This window comes from Colius striatus, chromosome 18 (genome assembly GCF_028858725.1).
Source record: "Colius striatus isolate bColStr4 chromosome 18, bColStr4.1.hap1, whole genome shotgun sequence".
Lineage (NCBI taxonomy): Eukaryota > Metazoa > Chordata > Aves > Coliiformes > Coliidae > Colius > Colius striatus.
Genome location: NC_084776.1, coordinates 7,878,645 through 7,902,275, shown reverse-complemented (window position 1 = coordinate 7,902,275; position 23,631 = coordinate 7,878,645). Strand labels below are relative to the sequence as shown.

General features: G+C 50.5%; 1 protein-coding gene across 2 annotated transcripts in view; it reads right to left on the bottom strand.

The window, feature by feature from the left end:
- The window catches only part of LOC104553472 (septin-9), a 133,200-nt gene that overhangs the window by 66,183 nt on the left and 43,386 nt on the right, over nt 1-23,631 (bottom strand). Inside the window, exon 1 of one of the 2 annotated variants that reach the window (XM_062010856.1) lies at nt 2,332-2,439. The exons of the other annotated variant lie outside the window; for it this stretch is intronic. Coding sequence (XP_061866840.1) covers nt 2,332-2,386 — 55 coding nt within the window. The 5' untranslated portion in view covers nt 2,387-2,439. Of the gene's footprint in view, nt 1-2,331; nt 2,440-23,631 lie in introns of those variants that run through there. 2 annotated transcript variants of the gene reach the window in all.

The following is a 23,631-nucleotide window of genomic DNA, read 5'->3' as shown; positions in this document are numbered from 1 at the left end:
TGCTGTGCTGTGTCTCCCTCTTATATGTTGCTTTGATTTGGATATTAAACTGGAATTGAGTATCTTGTACTCCTTCCCATCCCAAAGGGTCCTTCCATCCTGCTCAGGCTCATGAAAGCTGAGAGCTCCCACACTAGCAGCTCACAGACAAGCCTGCTACTGCCTGTCTTCTGCAACCCAGCAGGTACAAAAACCTGTTGATCCTCCATCAAGGAGGGATGCTACGGGAAAAGCAGGCAAGAGCAACCAGAGTGATCTGGGAGGGCAGGCAGTATGTGACCCACAAGAACAAAGAAGGCTCTGGCTCCTGGGTGATCTGGTGTTTCTGCTCCGTGGTATTTTTGGCTCATCTTTCCTGCTTGGCCATGGGCTGCCTGGGGTCGAGATACCCACCCAGCAGACAGGAACACTGCATCTCCTGCCCTACAGGCTAGCAATTAATTGCCTTGTTCTTAGGAAGCTGCTATGCAACCCAGAAAACTAATTAAATTGTGAAACAGTAGCCTGGATCCCTGCTCAAGGGCAAGGCCAGACCTTTTGGCTGCAGATGCACAGAGCTCTCCCCAGCCTCTCCCTCAGCACAGGCAGGAACTATTAAGCACTCCACGGACTGAAAAAAACAGAATCGCACTGCGGAGCGGCTCAGTGCCACCGAGGAGCACACAGAGCCCCAGCAAGCAGCCCCAGGGCTCACAGCAAAGCCTTCATCATATCCAAGTAGGGAATTACTCATTCGTCAGAGACTGAAATGCAATTGGGGCAGGGGAGGAAAGGCTGTAATTACATCAGCACTCGGGAGCCCTGCGATGGGGAAGCTCACCAGTCCCCAAAGGACAGTTACAAAGGCGCTGTAGAAGCCTGAGTGACAAACTGGTGCTATGTTCGGGTCATTCTCTGGGTCCCAACAATTGTCAGTCGCAATTCTCCTAAGGGACGTAACTTCTCTCAGCCTCCTGGCAAGCCCTCCACTCCCAGCTTGAGCTAAAGAAAGCCCACAGGCTGGAAAAAACAGAACGTGAATGTGACTAAAATGAGGGCTGCAGAGACCCCAGCTCTGCCACTCGTTTCCTGCCTGACCTGGAAGAGGAACCCTTGTGCTCTCAGCTTCCTCAGCTACCCAGCAGGAAAAACACCACCAAGCTCCTTCCCGAAGGCAGGGCTGGATTCACTGGGCGAGAGTGAAGTCATCTCAGCCTGTAGCTGTACACACACAGCTCCTGGATAAGCTTTCTTGATGGCCCCTAGATCTCCACTATTTCTTAGTTGCTTGCTTTTTTTTTTTTCTTTCCCCTCTAGAAACCGCTACACAAAGCTCAGTTTGGGTCGTTGCCAGGACGTGAGAGTGCGTAGGGACGGAGCTGCTCTTCCAAAACTCTGCTCAGGAAGACGAGCTCCCCTGAGGCCATCTCTCAATGCCTGCTTCAGAGGCAACCCCCCACCCCTTCTCTGCCCGTCTCTAACTCTTGTACCCATCTGGCAGCAGCGCGCTTCTCTGCTGATTTATCTACCCCCCCAAAAAACAGCTTTTTGGGCAAGGGCCCCAGGGAGAAGGCATCCCTGTCACAAGCCAAGGGGATTGCAAAGAGATACTCCATCAGAGAGCACGGCAACGCTGTCGGGGAACTGGAACTCTGCCACGGGACAACTGCAAAGCTTTCGAGGGCGGGCAGCTCCCGCTATGGACATATCTGAAACTCGGGTTCATCATCCACCTCCCACCTACTCTAGGGCTGTGGTTGCATCCAAAATCCGGGAGTGGACAGAAGGGCTAGTGCCTAGCGTTTCACAAGCTTGCCGGCCGTATGTTTTCAACTAAAAAAAAATGGACATAAACCAACTTGGGGAAGCCAGGAAAAGCAAAACATCCCCTCAAATCCTACATTAGCGAGATAACGCCAGGGCGCAACTGCTCCGAACAAAAGACCCCACAGCCCGGCGGCACGGACAACACCGGCCCCTGGCTCCACCGGCGGCGCCCCCCGAGCACCCCGCCCCCTGCAGCCCGACCCCTCGGGCAGCTGCGACCCGCAGCGGGGCCCCAAAGACCCCCGGGAACCGCCGGGCAGCAGCGGAGAGAGGCGGGGGGGCAGCCAGACCGCTGTGGAGAGAGTGTAGGGGGGTGGCAGCCGGAACCCCAGAGGGGTTCAGCCCCGCTCTGCCGCGGCCCCCCGAGCCCGGCGCGGTGCCCGTGAGGGGCGCGGGCGGCTCCGCGCTGCCCAGCCCGGCCCGGCAGCAACTTCTCCCGCTTTTCCCCCACCTAAGTCCCACGAGCAGCACCCACACACGCCCTGAGGCTTACTCCCCGCTATCCCCGTCCCCGGGGCCACCCACCTTCGAAGTCGGAGATGATGCCCTCCAGGTGGGCGTTGACGGCCGGGTCGGCCATGGCGGGGCGCGGGGCGCTGCCCCCCGGCTGTGCGGGGCGCGGGCGGGCGGGAGCGCGCAGCCGCCGCCGCCTGCGGCCGAATGAATGGCGGAGGGCGAGCGGCTGCTGCCGCCCCCCGCGCCGGCGGGCAGCCTGCCATGCCGCCCGCCCGGCCCAGCCCAGCGCGGCCCGGCCCGGCCCGGCCCCCTCGCCGCGCACTGGCTGCTCCCCACGCCCGTCACGCCGGCCCCGGCCCCCCCCACGCGGCGCCGGCCCGCACCGCCCCGGGGGGAAGGGGCACCCGCGGGGCCCCGGCCGGGGGCAGACAGCGTGGAGGAGGCTGCAGCTTGCCCCGCGGCCCCGGGAGGAGCGGAGCGGAAAGTGGGGCCGAACCCCGCGCCTCCGCCTGCGTCCGACATCTGCGGCACCAACCCGCGACGAGAGGCACCAGCCGTGGGCAACGACACGAGGGTGCCCCAGGCAAGGGACAGGGCCAGCCTAAACGCATGGCTTACACTGCTCATGTTCTCGAGCACCTCTAGCCCCTTTGCTTTTCAATTTGCCCTTGTTTGGAACGGAGTAACTTGGCCACCCTCCTCCATTTTTGTAATGTCTTCAAACCAAACCACAGCACTAGCTAGGAGTGCTAACTCGTCACGATCGGATCCCATCCACCTCAACAGCCAGCTCTGCAAAACCACCACTGAAGCAGCAGCAGAAGAGGCTTTAAAACCTGCCCTGAAGCTGAGCGTGCAGCCAGGCACACCTGCACTGGGCCCCACGCTGCAGCCACTCGCCCCTCTCCAGCCCCAGCCAGAGAGGCAAGCACCAGCTCTGGGCATTGGCAGCAGCCCTTTCCACCTCCTCTCCACCTCTCCAGCCTTGTCGGTTTGTGCATCTCTCTGTTCCTTATCTGGTGTTTCTCCCTTTCCATGTTGATTCAGATCCTGCCCTCTCGACCCTCTTTTTATCCTCCCCACCCTGTGTTTGAGTAGCGTCATTTAAAAGTGATGATATCCACTGAAACGTGTCCAGGCACATCAACAGGAAAAGAAAAATTAATGGGCTGGGGTTTTAGTCCACTTTGGGTGAACCATAAAGAAAAACTATGCAAAATAGTATTAGTGTTACCGACTGTTACTGCAGAAAGCACATGCTTCATCACTTATGTCACACTCTTAATTTTATGCTTCCAAAGTCTTCAAACACCACAGACTCCCCAAGAGCGTATGTGAACCAGCAAACGAAACACACAGCACCGATTTCCCAGGCTCAAGAAGTCTCAGGTTTTTCTGTACTGTTAATAGCTTGAGGTTTTAATCCAAGGCGAGGCATTATTGTAAATCATGAGAACTGCTTAGTCTTGAGAAGGCACCTTTAGAAGGACAAATATTAAGGTAGATATAGTGGTTTTCCTCCCCTTTCACAGCAGCTCTTTCACTTGTTGTGCTTCTAGTGATGTCAGAAACCAACGTAGCACAACAGTCCTGAGAGGAACGGGCGCTGCATCTCTGTGCAGTTGTGATACAGAAACACAAACACCTCCCCATGCCATGCACCCATGGGGAGCGTGCCTCCCACTGCCTCAACTCCATTACCCTGCCAGATGGGTCAGAGGAGAACAGGAGCCACGGCTCAGATGTCCCCACATCCACAGGTGCTCTGCCCTTTGCAGTGTCACACTCTGGCTGACCCACACCCCTGACATGGATTTGTAAAACAAAGTGGCTTTATTTATCTCAAGTGTCCATATGCGGTCACATCCAAAAGCCACTTCAAGCAGGTACAAATGTAGCTGTCAATAAGTAACTTAGTTGCTAGAGGAGGAAAAGAAAAAGCTATACAAAGTGTTGATGACTCCCTTACTGGAGGAGCTGAACACAAATGAGCCTTTCCCAAAAGCATCCCAACTCCTTGGTGGAATCTCATTGTAAAGTTAAAGGGGGAGAGAAAAGAACTAAGCAAAACAAACTAAAAATCTATTCTATTAAAAAGATTTGAAAGAAGCCATGGGGTCAGACTGAGGAAGCACTGAGTACATTTCTCGATGTTCAGGCTTCCCCCCTTGCAAACCCCAGGAGATTCAAGATGAGACCCACTGCTTGGAGTTTGGTGGCACTCTCTGAAGTGGGTCATGCAGGGATCAGTGTGGCACTGTGATGGGAGCTCTGTTTTTTTGAGGTCAACCAGAAGCAAGAAGTAGCAAACCACTAGGAAAAAAAAACCCTGTAGTTTGATGGATTGTGAGTGGTGAGTGTCACGCTGACATCCACAGGTCTCATGACACTGCTGAAGAAGCTCAAAGCTCTTCAGCAGAAGAGTGTGTGGCAGTTTGGTCTAGTCTCAGTTCTCTGAATCACCCTACATTCCCCAAGCAAAGATGATGTTATCATCCTGGATCCAATCAATGTTTAGCAAATCAACAGGAGAGCCCCAAGAAGTGTGAAATAAAATATCCGGACTAGAAGCAGGAGTTCATTTTCATTAAAACCAGCTGGTTAATATTGCACCCATGTGCACCTAAGGCACTGAGAGGGTGACAAGAAGGTGGAAAATTACAGCAACTAAAGAACAAGAAGAATATCCAGAGCTTTAATAGTAAATATTTAAAGCAAGAAGGTATGTAAACAACTCACCCCATAGCACATAACCTCAGTGCCTGCTAGTAGAGGAGGAGCAAGCCTTCCTCCAGTGAGATAAGTCCATCCTTCTCTCTCCTGGAGACTTTCTTGCACCTTTATCTGATTTAGCCACAGTCAGACATTGCTGCTTTACAAGAGCTTAAGACCAGAAAAATCATTCACTTGTCCACTTTGCACATAACAACCAAACATTGTTTCATCTGGTTTTCTACCTGCATTCTGAACCCAAAACCTTGTGATTAGCGAGACACCTTCTAGAAAGTCATGCAGCCCTGGGAAGCTGAGCACACGTCCCAGAGGGATGGAGAATCCACCACTTCCCCTGGAATTTGTTTCTGGGGCTCCCTGCCAGGGTAGCACAAGTGTGTGTCACACTGCTCAGCTAAATGCAGTCTCAGCACAGGCCCTGCTTTGCCCTTGTCTGGTAGATCAAGGAGATTAAGGACCCTGAGACCTCTCCTGATGAAAGATCTCCCACACTGATCACATCATCTACACTCCCTTTGATAAACTAATCAGGTTCTGCTCATTCTATCTTTCATGACAGGTATTTTCTTCAGTCCCTTAGTCACTTACCTGGCTTTCCTGCTCCTTTCTCCCAACATTTCACAAATGTTTGTCATTAGATTTCTATTTTAATAGAGAGAGAGCTTGACTTTCAAAAGGGAACAAGTAGGACACATCCCTCTTGTTGCTTGCTGCTCCCCTTACTTACACTACCATGGGTTTCACTAAGTTTTTATTGTATCAGAGGAGTCACTGCGAGCTCCTGGTCAGCTGAGACCTTCAGCATACTTTACACAGAAACTGCTGTCCAAGGCACAGCCCCTGTTCTGCAAACCACTGGCTGCAGGACAGTTTTAAGTCTACAATTTTCTTCACTGTATTACATTACATTGGAAATATTTCTTGTTTCCATACTCAGCCAGGCCACTGAGAGCACTGACTGCCCAGCCTTTTTTCCTTCACCATCACTCTGCTCTTCATATGAGCAATAAACTTCCTGCAAAGTTGTTGTGTTGGTCTAGAAGGGATTTCCTGCCTCTGAAAAGGCAGCCTGCAAAATCTGCTGATCACTTAGTTATAGATACCAAGCTAAAACTAGCCTGATGTCAGGACAGCTAGTAGATGCAAGACACCTTGGCTCTCATCCCTTGGGTACCTTATCCTAGGGCCTTCCTGCCCTCCAGGCAGTGATGTACCTTCAAGGACTTCTCTAGATCACAGCACATCCTCCTGCAGAAGCAGCCAGTGCTGGTCACTGCCTCTGCCCTGATGACATGGGATGCAGAACAGGCTTTAAAAGTCACTTCAAGGGGAAAAAAAATCTAAACCAATCAAGAGTTAAAACCCCCAAGGACACAGTAGGTATCAGCATTAGAAGATCCCTTATCAGGACAGGCTAAGGCAGAAAAGGGACTTTCTTATCCACATGCATTTTAAACAGCACTGTACAATTTCCTTGCAAGCTGCTAAGAATGCAGTTTTTCAGGCAGATTTTCTTCCTCCCACAAGTCAAGATTTTTCTGAACCCTCGCAGTTCTTATCAGCCTCATGATCTGCAGCCGTCATGAGCACCAGGCTTGGTTAGACTGGGTGCCATGAGTCATTGTGGCTACCTGAGTCTTCAATTATCTCACACAGAAGCAGGTCGTTCATCCACAGCATCTTCCCTTTCCACCTCCTATTTTAATTAGAAGACAAAACTCTTTATTGTTTCTGGCCTATTGTATAAAATGTTTTGTAACTTGCTGACCAAAAGCACTATGTAGGAGCAGCTAAATATTACTGTTAAGCACCTACTGTTTCTATTGAGACTCCAAATGTCTTTTCTTGCTGCTGATCAAAGATGAAACATCCTTCCCGACCTTTCTGAGTAGGTGCATCACGTGGGTGGAAGCTCTTGTACTGTATGACACAGCCCCCATCCTCCACAGCAGTCTGGCATCCCCAGGGCATCGCTTCAAGCCAAAGCACACTGTGGCACTGGCTGTGCCATCCACTTGGCTGTTGTTAGACAGGCAGCAGAACAGGCAGAAGCAGACGTGTAACCTAGACAAGGCAGATTCTGAAGATGAAGGAGCCACATCTCTTCTTTCCAAGCCCCCAAAAAAGGCTGTTGCAATTACCTTCCCTTTCTCTCCTCTGTTCCCTGCACCTTCTGAGTTCTTGTGCTCCTGCCCCAAAACATTTCTGCTTCCAAATCCACCAGGAAGAGGTGCAATGATGTCCACATTATAGGTGAGGAAAGTGAGGTTTGTACCAGCCATCACTCTGAAATTGGGGTCTGGTTGCTATGGTGAGCAGTGCTGAGCCCAGCCCCAGCTCCCTGGGAAGGGCTGGTGTTACTGGCTGGGGATGGGGGGGACTCTGGAAGGAAAACCAGAGGTGCAGTTCCCATCACCTCCACCCATGCTTTCATGTAGATGACAGCATGCATCCAGCCCTTCTGATTACGCAGGAATTGTCACCAAAAGAAAAGAAGGTTCTTTCCCAAGACTCCAGGCTCTTCCTGCTTCCAAAGATGTAGGAAATAGAGTGAGGATGGCTGCACTTCAGTGCTAGTCACACTTCCTTTCCTTTGCAAGGAAACTAGACCCTGGGAAAGACTTAATCAGTTCAAAATAGGCTTGCTGATTTGAGGTTTCTGGTTAATTTACTGATTTTCTAGACAAAGGAAACGTGGCCAGATCTCGTCCCTTAGTGCTGCAGTTATGCAGCTGCTGTTAGCATTGCAGAGACAAGGTACTGCACAGAAAGGGTTGGATAACTTTGAAGACTGGATAACAGAAATAAGATGAAATCTGGAAGAATGATGGAAGGTCAGTACCTAAAGGGCTTTGAATAAAGTCTTTGTTCATGAAAACTGCATTAGCACGAAGGACCTGTCAGCACCAGAGGGTACAGTGTGCCTGGGAGCCATCCACACCATGCACTTCATACAAGCACACTCTTAAGGTGCAGCCAATTAGATACTTTCAGCAGCAAAGCAGAAATCACTAACTCTCCCTCTCGAGTCATCCTGGCTACCCAGCATCAGTAAAAGTGAGCAGGAATGAAAGTGAAGAGGGGATGGGACTGCTAGAAGCATCTCAGACACACCACAGGGGAGGGAGAGCTGCTGTGGGCAAAGATCACTGTTGCCAAGGGAACAATAAAACCCTTGAACGTTGTTGTGGTATAAACAGGTCAATAAGACCTGGAAATAAGGAGGTTTTAACAGCTAGTAATGTGAGATATAAAGGGACCTCTGTGAAATCAAGAGGGTAAAAAGCCAAACAAGCTTCAAGGTGGGACACTACTCATAGGAAATATAATACAATAGGGAAAGAGACAGTCCCTACAGCTTGTCAGATATTCACTGCACAAACTGGAGATGGAGCAAACCTGGTGCTCTGGGACAACCCTGGAGCTGAAAGGGACACACTGTCTCAAGCCCGGGCAGGCACATCATCCCAGCCCAACCAAGCACAGACCCAGCCATTTCAGTGGTCCTGGGAGGGCAGGGGGGTCCCCACCACACCACTGGGGAGGGCTGGCAGCCCCTGTGCCTGGGAAGGGAAACACAACTCCCTCGTGCCGATGAAATAGCGGAGGACGCTTGAAGGGGAAGGAAATGGAAAGTAGATCAGGAACTTCATCTGCCTGAATCTCATGCAGTTAAAATAAGCTCAGTCTCGTGCTCTTACTCTTCTCATTTAGTTTAAGGTCAGACTTTCCTAAGAAAGTGGGAGGTGCAATTTAGGATCCAAGCAGGAAGTCAACTGAATTACTTTTGTAGGAAGATATTAATTCTTAATCACTGCAAACTGAAGATCGAACAGGCACAAAATGCAGCGTCGCGTGACAGCACAGATGTTCTAACCGAAACGAGAGGCTTCAGAAAGCTTGCTCATCCTCTAATGAGTTTAACACACACACATGGCACTGCACTTTTCCATTGCAAAGCTTTCCCGTGCGGCTGAGGGTGCATCTGACTCCAGAAGAAACCGCGGTGCCCAGACCTGGAGGTAGGGGAAGCCTCCCCTCCATTTCCACCACGTGCGTGGGGATGGCAGTTGCAGGGCTAAAAAGGGGAGGTGGGGGTCAGCCAGAATATGGAACCCTTTGGAAAGAGGCTGTTTCCATTACTGCAAACTTCCCAGCAGTCCCTAATTAGGGAGAATTTGCAGGAATAAACTGGCTGTGTGCATGCACTCAGCTGCCAGATGTGCATGTCTCATCTTCACGTGGTGTCCAAGGCAGGACTGGAAACTCCATCCCTACACAACAAGAGGAGGAGGCAGGGGCAATGTGGGCTCCCCACGCCGAGTCCAGCCTCATAGGTGCAAATCCCACTCCATCCTGCCTCCCCACACACATCCCAACTGCCTTGGGCACTGTCCTTTGCTCCTCTGGCACTCGCCATCCCTCTCCCACCATATGGGGCTACCAGACCTACATGGGACCACCTCACTACAGAGTGGGGCATGAGTCAGGAAAGCAGCCACTGCCTCTGTGCTCTTTCAACTGCCTGCTCACGACCTTTTCAACCCCAAACTTTCCAGCCATAAATATACCAGCTCAGGCAGCAAACTTGCTTTTCTTATACCTCTCTCCAGCTTCTCAGAGAGCCGTTTCCAGCAGCCCGTGCTCCCCGCGCCAGCCCCCGCTTGTTTCTCCCCGCTCCTCTGAGATATTTCAGGCATGCAACGAGATCTGCTGCAGCACAAAGACTCTCCAGCTCAGAGAGGCTCAGGAAACGCCACGAGCTGCAGGTCAGGCCTCGGGAGCAGCTGTACCTCCTGATCTCCCTGCTTAGCATCAAAGGGGTTTTTATGGTTATTATTCCTATTTGACATAAACCAGTTTGATAAGAACAATTCCCAGATGGAGCCCCAGCCCCACACCCACTCGGTTTCCTCCGGGCAGCGCGGACACAGCACGGGAGCTTACAGCACAGTGGGAGGAGGACATGAGGGCAGGAGGAAAGGAAAGAGAGGAAGAATGAGCACAATTTTCCTTTCCTTTTAAAGGCTTTGGCAAGTGCCAATGAAACCAGCAGCGGGGATGCTGAGGTGTGGCAGTCAGCACCCACGCAGCATTGCGCGCTGCCGGTGGCTTCCCCTTTGCTCCAGCTCCATCACACAGGGGTGGAAGGGAAAAGGTGTACAAGGGGACAGGCATCACTGCCAAAATCCATGGGCTGTGCCCTCATTTCTCTGTGCAGATGGGAACTTGAGTGTCCCTGCCTCCACCCAACAGGGGTCTGGCCATGGGAACTATGCCCTCAGCTCCGCTGCCTGCACTGCCACTGCCCCAGAGAGTTTAGCAGGTCATACAGGCACATTCACAAAATGAGGAACATAAAGTACAGGCACATACATAAAATTTGCTAACAAACTCCTAGGCTTGGGCAGTGCAAGTGGGAAAGAGATGGGACCTCACTGCCTTCAGCAAGGACAAGGTCTGCCTTAGCTTTTACATCTCATGTTCCCTTGAAAAGTTGATTACAACCTTTTCAGACTTACACAGAAGACACAGCCAAGGTAATCCCCCACAAACAAGATCCCAGTATGATCAGGTGGGCTTCAGGGTCCCAGCTAGATGAGCTGCACTTTAGTTACACTAAAGTAGCAACCTTGAGTTGCATGTTCAAAGTATCTACCCCAAATACAAGAGGCAGTCAAAGTGCTCAGACTCCTGTCATCTCTCCTGCTGGAAAACCAGGGCAGGGCAAAGCCCTCTCTATCCAGGTCTCCCATCAAGACAGGAGCCTTTGCTCCCCCCACCTCTCAGATACCCTGTACTGCTAACACAGACTCAGTCTCTTCTACAGATGCAGAAGTTTCATGGTTAATTTACAAATCTGGATTAAAAAAACCCAACCCTGAATCACCATGCAAGCTTTTAGGGGAATCTCCTTTATCTTCCTTTCCCTTTCACATGCTCAGCCACTTCTGCCTGCCTCAGCTCTCACCCATGCACAGCCCTGTGCTGGCCACCTGCTGCAAAGCACTTCTTTCTACTGAGATGAAATCATTACTGCAAGAGGGACCAGATGCTGTCACCACCACCCTTAGGTTCACCCTGTCTGCTAGAAGAGACTGTCAACACTAAGTCTCTTCCAGAGCAGGACAACACTTGGGTTTCCTCCCATCCACGCTTGCTCCAGCACAGCTTTCCAAGAACCACCTCTTTGCACGAGCCATAGCTGGCAGACATGTCTGGGGGATGCTGGGGATTTCAGCCTCCAGAGACAAAAGAGGATTAAAAAAACCCTAAACAAACCAGCTGGGAGATGTGCTGCAAGCAGGCCAAAAGCAGGGGCCATCCAGTGTTTGCCCTAAATGGGAAAGGGGCCTGTGAGCAGCCTGGGGGCTGAGCTACAGAGAGAAACGGCACCAAGCCAGGAGGGAGAGGAGAGCCAGCAGTACGAGGGGGAGAGAAACCCCCCACTGGCAATTCTCCCAAGCTGTGGGACATATCCTGAAAGAGTAAAGCTGGGGCTGCTCCCTCTCAGTGATAAAAAGGGCTAGTTTTTCTCCACTTGCATGCAGTCTATCCTGTTTGCACCCAAGCCCAGCAGGGAAAGGGGAGTGGGGCAAATTCCCCTTCTGATGAGGTGTGGCCACTACCATCCCATCAAACCATGCTGCAATGAGAAGTTCATGGGGTGCTGTCTTGTCATTATCACTTCTGGCATCTCCAGCCCCCAGGTAGGCTGCATCCACTCACAACCCCTCCTTGCAGCTCTCTTGTGAGCTCAGCCTCACTGTGCTGGCTTTGTGTTAATACCTCATCTTAACCTGCAGTGCCAAATGCCTGTAATAACCACAGCAGGGCAGGGAGTGTTGGACTAGATGTTCCACCAACAGAACTAAACTGCTCTTGTTTAGGAAAAGTTAAAATAAGGTAGGAACAAAATCTGAGATGTTTTTCCTTATAAAGGAATGAGAAGAGGAAAGTGCTGCGTGCATCAAGCACCAGCCTCTCTCACTCAGCAGGGACTGGCAGTGCCCACGAGCTCAAGGGATATTGTTACTCCCAGACGAGTGGTCACAGAGCAGACCAACACAGCCATGTTTATGTTGACATAAGGGAATAAACTGGCAGACCTAAGCTCTGGTTTTATACACGTTCCCTCTCTCTCTGTGCCTTCAGAAAACCCCCCCTGCACCACAGTCCCCATGTTTTGGTTGGTGTAACAACCAGATAACATTCCCAAGTGTTGAATGAGACTGCTCTGCTGTCTCTATCCAGTGCCTGGGTCCCCAAGGAGCACTCCTCTGCCAAAACACAAGTCTTAACATAGCAGCAACTCCCTCCTACAAGAAGGGCCTTTAATCACACTGCAGCTGCATGTCGCTGTCACCAGCTCCAGTCCTTCAGATTGCAGGTCTGCATATCCCCTGCCAGGGGCATCTCATCTGCAACTCCAGTTCCACTTCTGTAGGTGGTTTCTAAACAAGTCTGCTCCACAACACTTGCTTGTCACTTGGGAGAGCGTTGCCTGCCAGTTGGAAGGTGGACAGCTATTTCATACACTGCAGAGAAGTGTTGATGGCCCAGAGCAGCTCTGAGCGCTTGCTTGGAGCCAAGGACGCTGACCTGATGCAGAAGCAGGGCTGGGCTGTCCTTGTCCTCACCATTCAGCCTGGGCACTCAGTGAGGTTTCCAAGTGTGATGACAGAGGCAACTTTGGTGAGCCAGGCTCTGTGGCAGCAGCTAGAGGCTGATTTGCACATAAGCAATCAATTACTTAAAGAGGTGCCCACTTGGTCACTCGCCAGTCTGCAGACAGATTTAAGACATGCAGGAATTGAACCTTCAGTCCAGATATCAGTGTGGCCAAACAGGCCACCTCCTTTACTGGCCTCAGGGAGAGCTCCTGGCAGCACAATAAAAGGAGTATTTAGTAAAACTACAGAGTTGCTTGAAATAACTTGAGGACGATGGGTCATTTTGCAGCCAAGCTTCATATAAACACATTGATAATGATGTTAGCATCAGAGCTGGAGATGAATAGGTCTGCACAGCAACAGCAGGCCTCTCTGTCTGCCTCAAGAAAGCCCCTTCTTGCTATGCACATGTTTAATCCATGATCTGTGTCCGCTGCCAGCCACGTTCATAGCAAAATCTGCTCACCTCATCTGTCTTTTGTATCTCCATGGATTTAGGTGAAGTGAGAGCACAGGCAGAACTGCAGAGCTCACTTTGTTCTGTGCTGTCCTGCTCTTCAGTGAAACCTATATCCTATCTTCATTAAACCCCTTCACCAGTTAAATATACAGATGGAGACCTGTAGTGTCACACAGCTACAGCACCCCCAGGTGGGATGTGGCTTTGGTGTTCAACAGCTTTGATGAGGCCCATCTGGAACAAACTCTTAGACCTGAAAATCTACTTCTTTATCCAAGGAACACATATCCACCCTGCTGTCTCTCAGGGCAGAGGTCTTGGGGGACATCCTTATACCAAAAGCCAAGGTCACCTGTTGTTTACAGAGACCCTCCTGCACCACGTCCCCTCTGCATCTCTGACTGAGGGGCTGTCCCAGCTCTACTCTGTGGACAAGGAGCAGAATCTCAGAATGGTGGGGGTTGGAAGGGATGTCTAGAGATCATCTAGTCCAACCACTTCTAAAGCAGGTTCACCTCCATCAAATCACACAGGAACCTGTCCAGGTGGGTTTGGAAACCTCCCGAGAAGGAGCCTCCACACCCTCCCTGGGCAGCCTGGGCCAGGGCTCCCTCACCTCAGCACCAAAGAAGATTCTCCTCCTGTTCCAGTGGAACTTCCTCTGTTGCAGCTTGTGCCTATTACCCCTTGTCCTGTCACTGGCCACCACACAAAAGAGAATGGCCCCATCCTCCTGCCACCAGCCCTTTAGGGATTTATAAGCATTGATAAGGTCACCTCTCAGTCTTCTCCAGGCTAAACAGCCACGGGTCCTGCAGCCTTTCCTCATCAGAGACATGTTCTGGTCTCCTGATCATCTTGGTAGCCCTGCACTGGATTCACCCTTTAACTGAGGTATCCAGAACTGGACACAGTACTCCAGATGTAGCCTTACCAGCCTCATCAACCACTCCAAGTTACTCCTTAGCTGAGATATGAACACACCTTGGTCTGCTAAGGATAACATTAAGTTCAGAACACTTGGATTCACTTTTAGTCACATTGGTGCAGCCCCAGAATAAAGCCTGCATGCTGCTCTCTAATGGATCTGTTTTGATTTGGCTGTCACTTTGATTTGCATTGCTCAGCAGCTTTGCTGATTGCTTGAGAAAATGCAGGTTTGTGTAGCTCCTGGTCTCTGAGCTCAGTCAGCCGTGTGTTGACTACAGTCAGATCCACAACTACACAGAACACAGACACCAAACACTCGTCCTGGCAGACAAGGAGACAATGTCAGCACAAGTCAAACCCCAGTAAGTGCACTTGTGGAGATACTTCACCATGAGTTCAAAGAAACAACCCTTCCTCCTTAGTTACTGTTACCACCCTCCATCACTTACACATGCTACCAGGTACAATCTGCTGTGATTGCCATGCTCATTCCTGTGTAGTAACAAATGTTTGATTAAAACTATGGAGCAGGCACTCCACAGCATAATGAATATTCATGCTGCCTCCTACAGTGAGGAGCTGGGATCTGAGCATAGTACAAGCTGTTTCCTACACTCTTGCAAGGCACAAAAGCATGGGAGCTGAACAAGGATCAGTATTATCCACTAAACCAGAGGATGAGCTTTGCAGGAACCGGCAGGCTGGACTGCTTCCAGGTGCTAAAGAGGGTAAATAGTTCAGCCCAGTTCTTGTATGTTGGATATGTTGAGCATCTGAGGATTTGAGAGTGTGAAGACAACACATCACTGTCCTGAGAAACAGGCAGTCTCTCCCTGAACACCCCTGGCAACATGTGTTATTCAGAGGCAGAGTGATACTATCAAACAATTCCTTTCATTTTCACAGATTAGGCATTAAAGAAAAGCATTTTGAACACTGTGCTTTCTTTCTACACCTAGCAAAGTTCTAGTTGACAGGGAGAAGAGCTGTCAAAAGTCAAGGAAGGCTGACAAAGGAATAAAGCAAAATGAATCCCTTGTAAAGAAACAGCTACAGCCTCTCCACACCAAAGCACAGCCAGGGCTTTGCCTGGGGATGCCTGACTGGAGCTCACGTTATGCAGCAGAAGGATGGTTAGTAGGAGATGAACTGAGCATTTTCCAGGGAGAAACAACCCAAACCAGACACAGTTCTAGATGTCTCACACTGTCTAGGGCTTCCTGAAAAGTTTCCCATTCGAAAGACAATAAACTTTTTGCCTCTCATTACCACTCCTGTCCTGATCTTTTACTCTGTCTTACTCTATCTTTACTTTTTAACTCTATCTTACAGACACATCCCAAGAGAAACTGGATGTCTATCTACCATCTATCATAAGGGCTCACACCAGCCACCCAAGGATGAATTTCCAGCCCCAGCAGTTAGACCTGTTAGGCATTACTTTCTCTCGGGTGCTTCTCCTAAGGGAGCTGTGCAGCTCTCCTGGAGCTGCAGCACTGAAGAGCCCATAGGAGCAAACACAGCATCAACCATCAGGCTTCCTGCAGCTCAAATTTGAGAACAACAAGATCTCTCAGGCTAGCAATGAAAGGGCCCTACAATATGTTGTCTGTGCTTTCGATTCCCTTCCCCTCTGACCTTCACACCCAGAGCTGGGAGCTCCTTGCAGCCAAACCCACTTACTTAGAGCACTTTCTCAGCTTGAGAGCCAAGAAAAGCCCTTGTGGATTACAGTCTGTTGCTGCATTCGTTGTCAAAAAAGCACAATGTGTCAGAAATCACTAGAAGGGCAAGGGCCTGTTATTTATGACCCAGATTTATTGCTACTCTCATTCCCCAAGGCCCCTGGAAAGCTCAAAGTGCCCTGGCTTCAAGGCAAGCCCATGAAATGCAGCTCCTCAAAGCTTGCATCCTGCTTCTCCACCCAGCCCCTAGAAGCTCCCAGAGGTGTGGCATCCTCCTTTGCCTGCCAGCACAGAGATAAACCTCAACTCCTACGCCTTCCTAGAGAGTAAAACTTGCTCGTGGTGCAGTGGGTGAGCAGGTCCAGCTCCTGCAGCATCCCAAACCGAGGGAGAGTCCATCTGCAATAGGGGATTGGGAAAGTACAGGGAGGTGAGAGGCTTCAGGTGGAGCCACACAAGCAAGTCAAAAGTCTCAAGGGTGACCTTTGTTGTGCAGGTACCCAAGCCCCCCTGGCTCAAGTCTCTGGTTGTATCTGCAGCAGCTCCCAACAACATTTTTGGGCAGCAACAGGCGCTGGGCTGACCCCAAGCCACAGCACAACCCTGCAGCAGGATCCCGGATGGCTCTGCTCTGCCCGAGCTGGCTCCCAGCCTTCCCTGACGTCAAGGGGCTGCTGAAGCTTCTGCTGCAGCTCTGCATCTTGCAAGACACTGTCAGTAATTTGCAGATCTCATGTCCTGGCTCCATCTCTAAACCAGAGATGTTTATATAACCCGAGGAAAACGCCGAGCACAGCAGGATTGTGAGGGAACAAGCTCTCAGCTGCTGGAGCTGGTGGATCCCTGACAGACCACGTCAGTCGAGAATCTGCCCTGAACTCTTCATACTAAAAGGACAACTTCCTATTTCATGGAAACCAGCAAAGTCCTTGCAACATAAGATGTTCCTGTTCACAGCAGATACAGCTGATGAGCAAGGTACTAAATGCAAACGGCCACTTCCAGCACTTCCTGAGAGACACCAGCTCCCTGCAGAGCGAGTTCTGCATCTCTGCTGGAAAACACCAGGTTTGCTGTTTGTTTTTAAAGCAGTTTTTTTTCCAAGGCAGGAAAAGGACTGAAAGCCAGCCTGGTTTTATTGTTTAAGTTGATGCAATATGAATGAGAGAGCTGTGAAGGGGGTATTTTGATCAGTTATTTTGCTGATGGATCTGATGTATCTTGTTTAAAAAGCAATCTCATTTGTGAGCAGTTGTTCTCAGAAAGCACCTTTACAGACACTGGCTGCCCTTGACATTCATTTGCTTTCCTAAAGACAAGAAAAAGACTTAAACCATCCAAGAGACAGCAAGAGGCAAGTCAGGGATCTGGGAGCCACGACCTCAAGCGATTGCAGGGACACATGTGACAGTCACTGAGGCCTGAGGACTTTGGACAGACAGAAGTGGGACAGCAGAAGTATGTGGGCTTCAGATGTAAGTGATGCCTCCAAGTCATCTCCATACCACCTTAGCCACCCTTACACGTGTGCCACACCACACATCCCACAGACACTCCTGACCTACACAGTTTAACACACTGTTACTGTTTAAACAGAAAAGGAAGAGACAGCTCAATTAACTCAAACACCTTCTCCCAGATGGCCAGAGGCAATCAAGGAACAGTCCTGCTTCTGCAGCTCCTTCCCAAGCACGTGGGACCACACACCAGCTCGTCAGGGATGTAGTTGTAGCTGGGAGAAGCAGCAACCTGAGTTTCAACTCAAAACAACACAAAAACTTCTGGCCCTAAAGCTATCCTTGGTTTTCCATCACCATGCCCTCTGGATTTTAAGCCAGCAGCAATGCCATTTGATGGTAAAAGCTGACACTTTGGATACATTTGTATGTCAGCAGCTAGCAGTTTTCATTTCATGGGAAAATCTGTCAGCAGAATGTCCTGAGTGCAAGCAAGGTGCCTTTGAACAGCACGTCCGACACAGAACCGGATTTCCCATGATTTGTGCTGTGCAGTGTTCACTGCTGCCAGGGCACAGAGGGGCTCCCACCAGAAACTCTGCTGGCAGCCACCGAGACAACACACAGCCTGGGACATGAGGAAGTTTATCAAAGCTGCTCTGTTTTGATGGCTGCTTGGTGCTGTATGATGGATCCTGCCACTGCAGAAAAGTGAGGGCCATGCTGTCCGCCCCTTGCTTAAATTCACACAGGCGTCTGCATCACTCTGGGGATAACCAGAAAAACAAACCTCCTCTTGCCATGCACAGGGTCTGGCAGATGAGCAGAGCCTGGGTGAGCAGGCAAGCCTGAGCTTTAGCAGAGATGAGGCAAGGCTGGGTCTCTGCTGGCCTGCGAGAGGACGCTCAAAGGCAGCGAGAGGAGGGGGAGGAAGGCATGAAGCCAAGAAAGGGAGAGCTCAGACTGAGTCCCCACCCCTGCTGCTACAAAGCCCTCCCAATACCCCTCCCCTTCGGCCTCCCAGGGCCTTTTTCTCCAAAATACTCCATCTTTTCTTCCCCCAGGTCTGCAGCACTCCCACCCACACAGCACACAGTGGCCTCACAGCCCATCAGCCTGTGGCTAAACCTCCTCTGCATCACCTGCTGTTGCACATCCCCTTCCTTCCCCCTTGGTCCCCTGCACTGCTGGCTGTCACCTTCTTGCCTTTGTACAGGGTTAAGCTTCCTCTCCAGCTGCAAAGTGCCTGCTCTCTGAGTAGCCTCAAGGTGACCAGGGGGCTGTGGAGCAGCAATAGGAGTGAGCAGAGGACACCAGAGATGGGTCTTAAACACTGTGGATCAACCAGGAGATAAAGGGCCAGTTTTAGCACCCCAGTCCCGGTTGCACATGGGTATCTGTGGGAAGCAAAGACCAATGCCAATGCCATGACCTCTTGCTGTATCATTTTGGAGCCAGGTTGGGAGTAGGCAAAAGTATGTGCCTCAGCCAACACCAAGAGCATTACTGAAGATCCAGCAACACCCCCCACATTCTCGCAGCACAATCAGCAAATAGGCTGAGCACAGAGCCCAGCACCACCAGTAACATCAGTCAGCTGCCCAAAACTGATGAGTAAAGGGGAGTAAGCCCTGGAGCACAGCCTGCACTTCAACATACCACTCCAGTAAGTGTCCCAAGGGGTGAAAAGGCACAAGAAGAGGAAGCAGGGACAGCCTTTCTGTATGGAAACACTGCCTACAGCACTTGGCTCTCACTGCACAGGGGAGTGGGGAGGGAAAGGTTTCCTGGTTCAAGGCCAATAACTCTGTTCCTCTGATGGAGGATATGCCTTCCCCAGGGTCTGTTTCAACTGAGAGCATGAGACATACACTTTCCACAGTCCACTTTCTCCATTCACTGGGAATTTTTCCCATCTTCTGGAAAAAAAAAAACCCAAAACACTCCAAACCACCCCAAAACAACCAACCAAGCATCTGCTCACCCACCATGCTGGTTTCCAACCAAGCCTTCTCCCCTGGAGAACAGCTGTCAACACACATGTCAACCAGGCATCTGAAGGTGGGTTTGATCAGTTCTCCACTGGAATGGAGTGAAGAATTTACAGAAGAAATAAATGGTAAATAGTTTAGGTGCTGATGGTGACCCTTTACTGGCCCAACAGTTCATCTGCTCTCAAGGGTGACTGTTTTACCTGTATCCTGATAAATCAATGGCTGCTTGCTTAACCACGAGCCCTCCTGGTGAGTGTTTCTGGAGTGGGAGCTCCAGCCTTGTCACCCCAAGTCCCACTGGCCTTGTGGTGCCAAGAGAAGCCACAGAGGAGAAGAAAAGCCATAAATCAACACTGCCAAATGCTTTGGAAGGGGAATCAGGACAACAAACTGGGGGAAATGGCAGGATCATCATCTCCAGGAGGAGAGGGGGCAATGCTTGAAGACTTCAGCTGAAGGTCACCAGCAGAAGACAGCAGAAGACAGCCCTTCCATCTCACTGCAGAATAGGGGAAGAGTCAGACGGCTCTTGCTGATGAAGGGAGCAGAAGAGAGACCTGTAGGCTGGTGTTTGGTGGTGCTCTCACTGTGAATACACCACCAGCTCAGGATTTTACACTGCTCAGCACCAGTATCCCTCTGGAGAAAGCTCTCCCTGCACTTGCTCTGCCTGTGGTGACTAAAGGAGGGTTGTCATGGTCTAGGAATAAACTCCATGTTCTTGCTCTTTGATCCACACTCCCCAGCAGAGATGGATCTAGTGAGAAAGATTTGTGTCCCCAGCCTGATGTTGAGCTACTCCTCAGACCCACATCTCAGATTAGCACCAGCCTCCACCCTGTAAGGAGCCTCATCTCAGCCCTGCACAGGGTGCTGGCATCTCAAAGGGGTCAAATTCCCAGCTTCATCATGACAAATCCTTCACAGCTGTCTAGCAGAGGATCCTGAAGTGCCTCTGAAAAGTGGGAAGCATCTACCTCTTTTTCCACATAGGAAGTTAGAGCACACGTGTTAAATGATTTACGTGAGGACACAGAGCAATTTAGTGGGAGGGCAGGAAAAGGACTCCAGCAGCCCTGCTTCTAATTGCCACGAGATCATTCCTTTAAATGCAGCTTAAATCCTGACTCACTGCTAAGGAAAAGCTGGGCCAAAATGCAGACCTGTTTAGGACAGGGACACCCAGATGCTTTTAGCAGCCTAGTGAGAAATATCTATTCCTGCTGAATAAAACCCCTCCATAAATGCATGGATGGAAATTTCCTGCCCTCTGCTCTAATCCTCAGCAGGGATTTGCCTTTTTACAGACAGACACAACCACAGCCTCTTAGGAGGTGAAACCGAAGCCAGTGGTTGGCTCCCAGTGTACCCCCAAGCATCAAGGCAGGGGATGAGAGATGAGGTGCAGAGCAGAGGTTTGAAGCAGAGTACAAGGCAGGGGGAGGCCACAGCACCCCATAGGCTCTGGGAAGTGGAAACCAGCACCTATGGGCACTGACCCAGCACCTCTGGAACTAGAGGTAGGAAGGGAGGGGGCAGCACCCAAAACATCTCTTCCCCCTCCTCAGCAGCCTTTGATGTGCAGGACCACTGTGTGCACCCCAGCATCTCCCCTGGAGCTGTGCATCCCTCCCTGTCCTTGGGACTGGGGTTCTCACAAGCTGCCAGTGGCCCATGGGTACTCCAGCTCATCCCTGCCTGGCCCTTGAGCACTCTGTACCCAGCCTAACACACTCCTGGGGATGGGGATGAGTCTCTGTGAGTGAAAGATTTGAGAGTCAGAGGTGTAAGACTGATGCTGGTAACCACCCTTAGCTCACTAGAAACCAGAGACTGAGATTGCTGCAAGACAGCCCCTGGAAACCTCACTTAAATACAGGACATCTCACTCCAGGGTCTTGCAAACTCAGTCCAGGGACCTCAGTCACCTGGCCCCAGCTATGTACTTCTTAAAGGCATCCAGATGGTTAGTGAAGCCAATCAAGATTCTTCTTACACAGGGATGCCCTCCATATATGTGCTGCAAAAACCAGCAAGGAGTTTCTGGAATGCTCTTTGCAGGCTAGAGGTTTGCAGAGGCTCACTGGAGCAGGGGTGCTGTGGGGGGCACTGGTGCTGCCCCAGCTGGGGAGGCCACAGAAGAAGAGTCCTGTGTGTGGGGAGCAAGGAAGAGGGTAATTTCTGAAGATATGAACTGATATCTTCATTAGCAGCCACATCAGAGAGTGCCCACACTTCTCCAAACCCAATGGGATTTTGAAGAATCAACATTTCAGACAACAAAATAACTAAAAGATGAGAATTTCTCTGCTCCAGTGCACCAGAGATCAAACTTGGTTGTCCCAATGACACGCTTTAATTTCCCAAATCAGATAGCCAGGCGTGACATGCAAACAAACCTCTTCTTTTCCACAGCCTGGAGCTACAGCCTCCCTGCCAGCTCAGAGTCCAAGCTGCAAGCTGGAGACATCATGGAGCTAATGGCAGGATCCCCCACCAATCCTGCATCCAAGTTATCATGCTTGTCACTCCTGAGATTGGTCTCACTGGGAACCAGAACTTGCTCCAGGAATGACTGCTTTAGTTTAGAAGGTATCAGGCAATGATGTAACCACAAAATTAATACAGATGTGTTTATGTAGCACCAACATCACATGGGCATGGACCAGGCCAAGCCAAAAAAAGGAGAGATTCTGTGTTTTGTTACAAAAACAACATTTTTTATAGTGAGAACAGTCAACCACTGGAACAACCTCCCCAGGGACATGGTAGAGATCCACATTGCTGAAGGTTTTCAAGATGAAATTATCCAGCACCATGTCTAATCACATCTAAGTTCCCTCCCCATGAAAGTCTGGACCAGGTGATCTTTTGAGGTCTCTTCCAATCTGGACTGTTCTATGATTCTGTGAAAAACACACTTTCAGGTTTATTGTGTGGTTATTGCTTGTAAAACCAGTGTATGTTATTCACCTGTAAAACTGTGTTCATTCTCCCTCAAGCCACAAAACAGAGTTGTTCATAAGTCTCTAACAACCCTCCTGGTATCAGCATCCCATCATTCTTTGGCACGTTACACTGAAGGGCTATTTCACTCCACCTTCCACTCAAACAGCAGCTCCATCAGCAGCTCATGGCCCTCCTGGGCTGGGGATGCAGCATCCAGGTGCTAGCACAGGACATAGAAATATAACAGCAGCCTGAAGTGCCAGAGGAAAGGTAAAGGAGGGGCTGAGTCCCACTCAGAGGTCACCATGGGAAAATGAATTTTCAGTGTTGGTTCACAAGAAGGAATCTGCACTTGCAAACAGAAACTGGTGGGAAGCACCAAGTGAGCACAGCCCAAGAAACCTGGTGAAAAGGGGTCATTAGCCACAGATCTTATTTAAGCATGTATACACAGGATGCTGCCTCCAACAGCTCTTCAGAGTAGCCACCAAGAACAAGCAGTCTGAGTGGAACACCTTCAGATCCAATGTACACACATTTGAGAGACTCACAGCTCCCTTTGCTGCAGTGTCAGAACAGCTTTGAGTTTCCAGCTGCACATCTGAGCTCCCCTATGCAGGACACTGCTGCAACCTCACTTTAGCCTTCAGAGAGCTTCCCTGCAGAGACCCAAACACCAGATCCTTGCCCACAGTCAAAGAGTAATGAAAGCACAAATGGCTTTTCCCAAGCACTTACAGAAAATATGGGCAGAGAGAGAAACTCCACCTAAATTTTCTCAGGACTAAGCTTGCTCCTAAAACAGGACTCACTGCCCATCAGGACCTTCCTCCCTGTCTGTCAGGGTACAGGCACAGAGCCCTGACCCCAACGACAGCACTCAGCATCCTGCATCACTGCTCTCTAACCAATCATTCTGTCCACTAGCTACAGCTGTACCACATGAAGAAGCCAAGAAGACATAGATATTGTGCTTCTGGGATCATTAAGACAACAGAAGACCTGTGTTGACCCAGACATACTTCCCTAACTACGTACTTGCTCCTACTCAGCATTATGGTATGCTGGACCTTGGAAGAGCCCTGACTTGCATGAGAAATGTCCTCCCTCACCCCAGCAGCATGGGAATCACTCTGCTGAGAGGCTCTGAGACATCCAGCAAAGCACAAAGCAGAAGGACAGGCAGAAAAGGAGCTCCTGCCCTGAGGTTAGCCAAGTTCAACACAGCAGTGTCAACAAGTGTTACCTGTGATGTCAGGGATTGTGCCCCACAATGGGATTATATTTAATGAAGAAGAGCAGAGATTCCAGCAGATTTTAGAGCAGACATCAGGAAATGGATAATGCTTCATACCTTGACGTGCCTCAGACAACTGCGGGAATGTGTTCGCTGGCCAGGGAGCAGCAGGCAGCCAAGAGCAGGCTGGGAGCAGTGTGGAGCAGCCTCAGGAAACCAGAGAATCCCAGCATGGTGGGGATTTGAAGGGA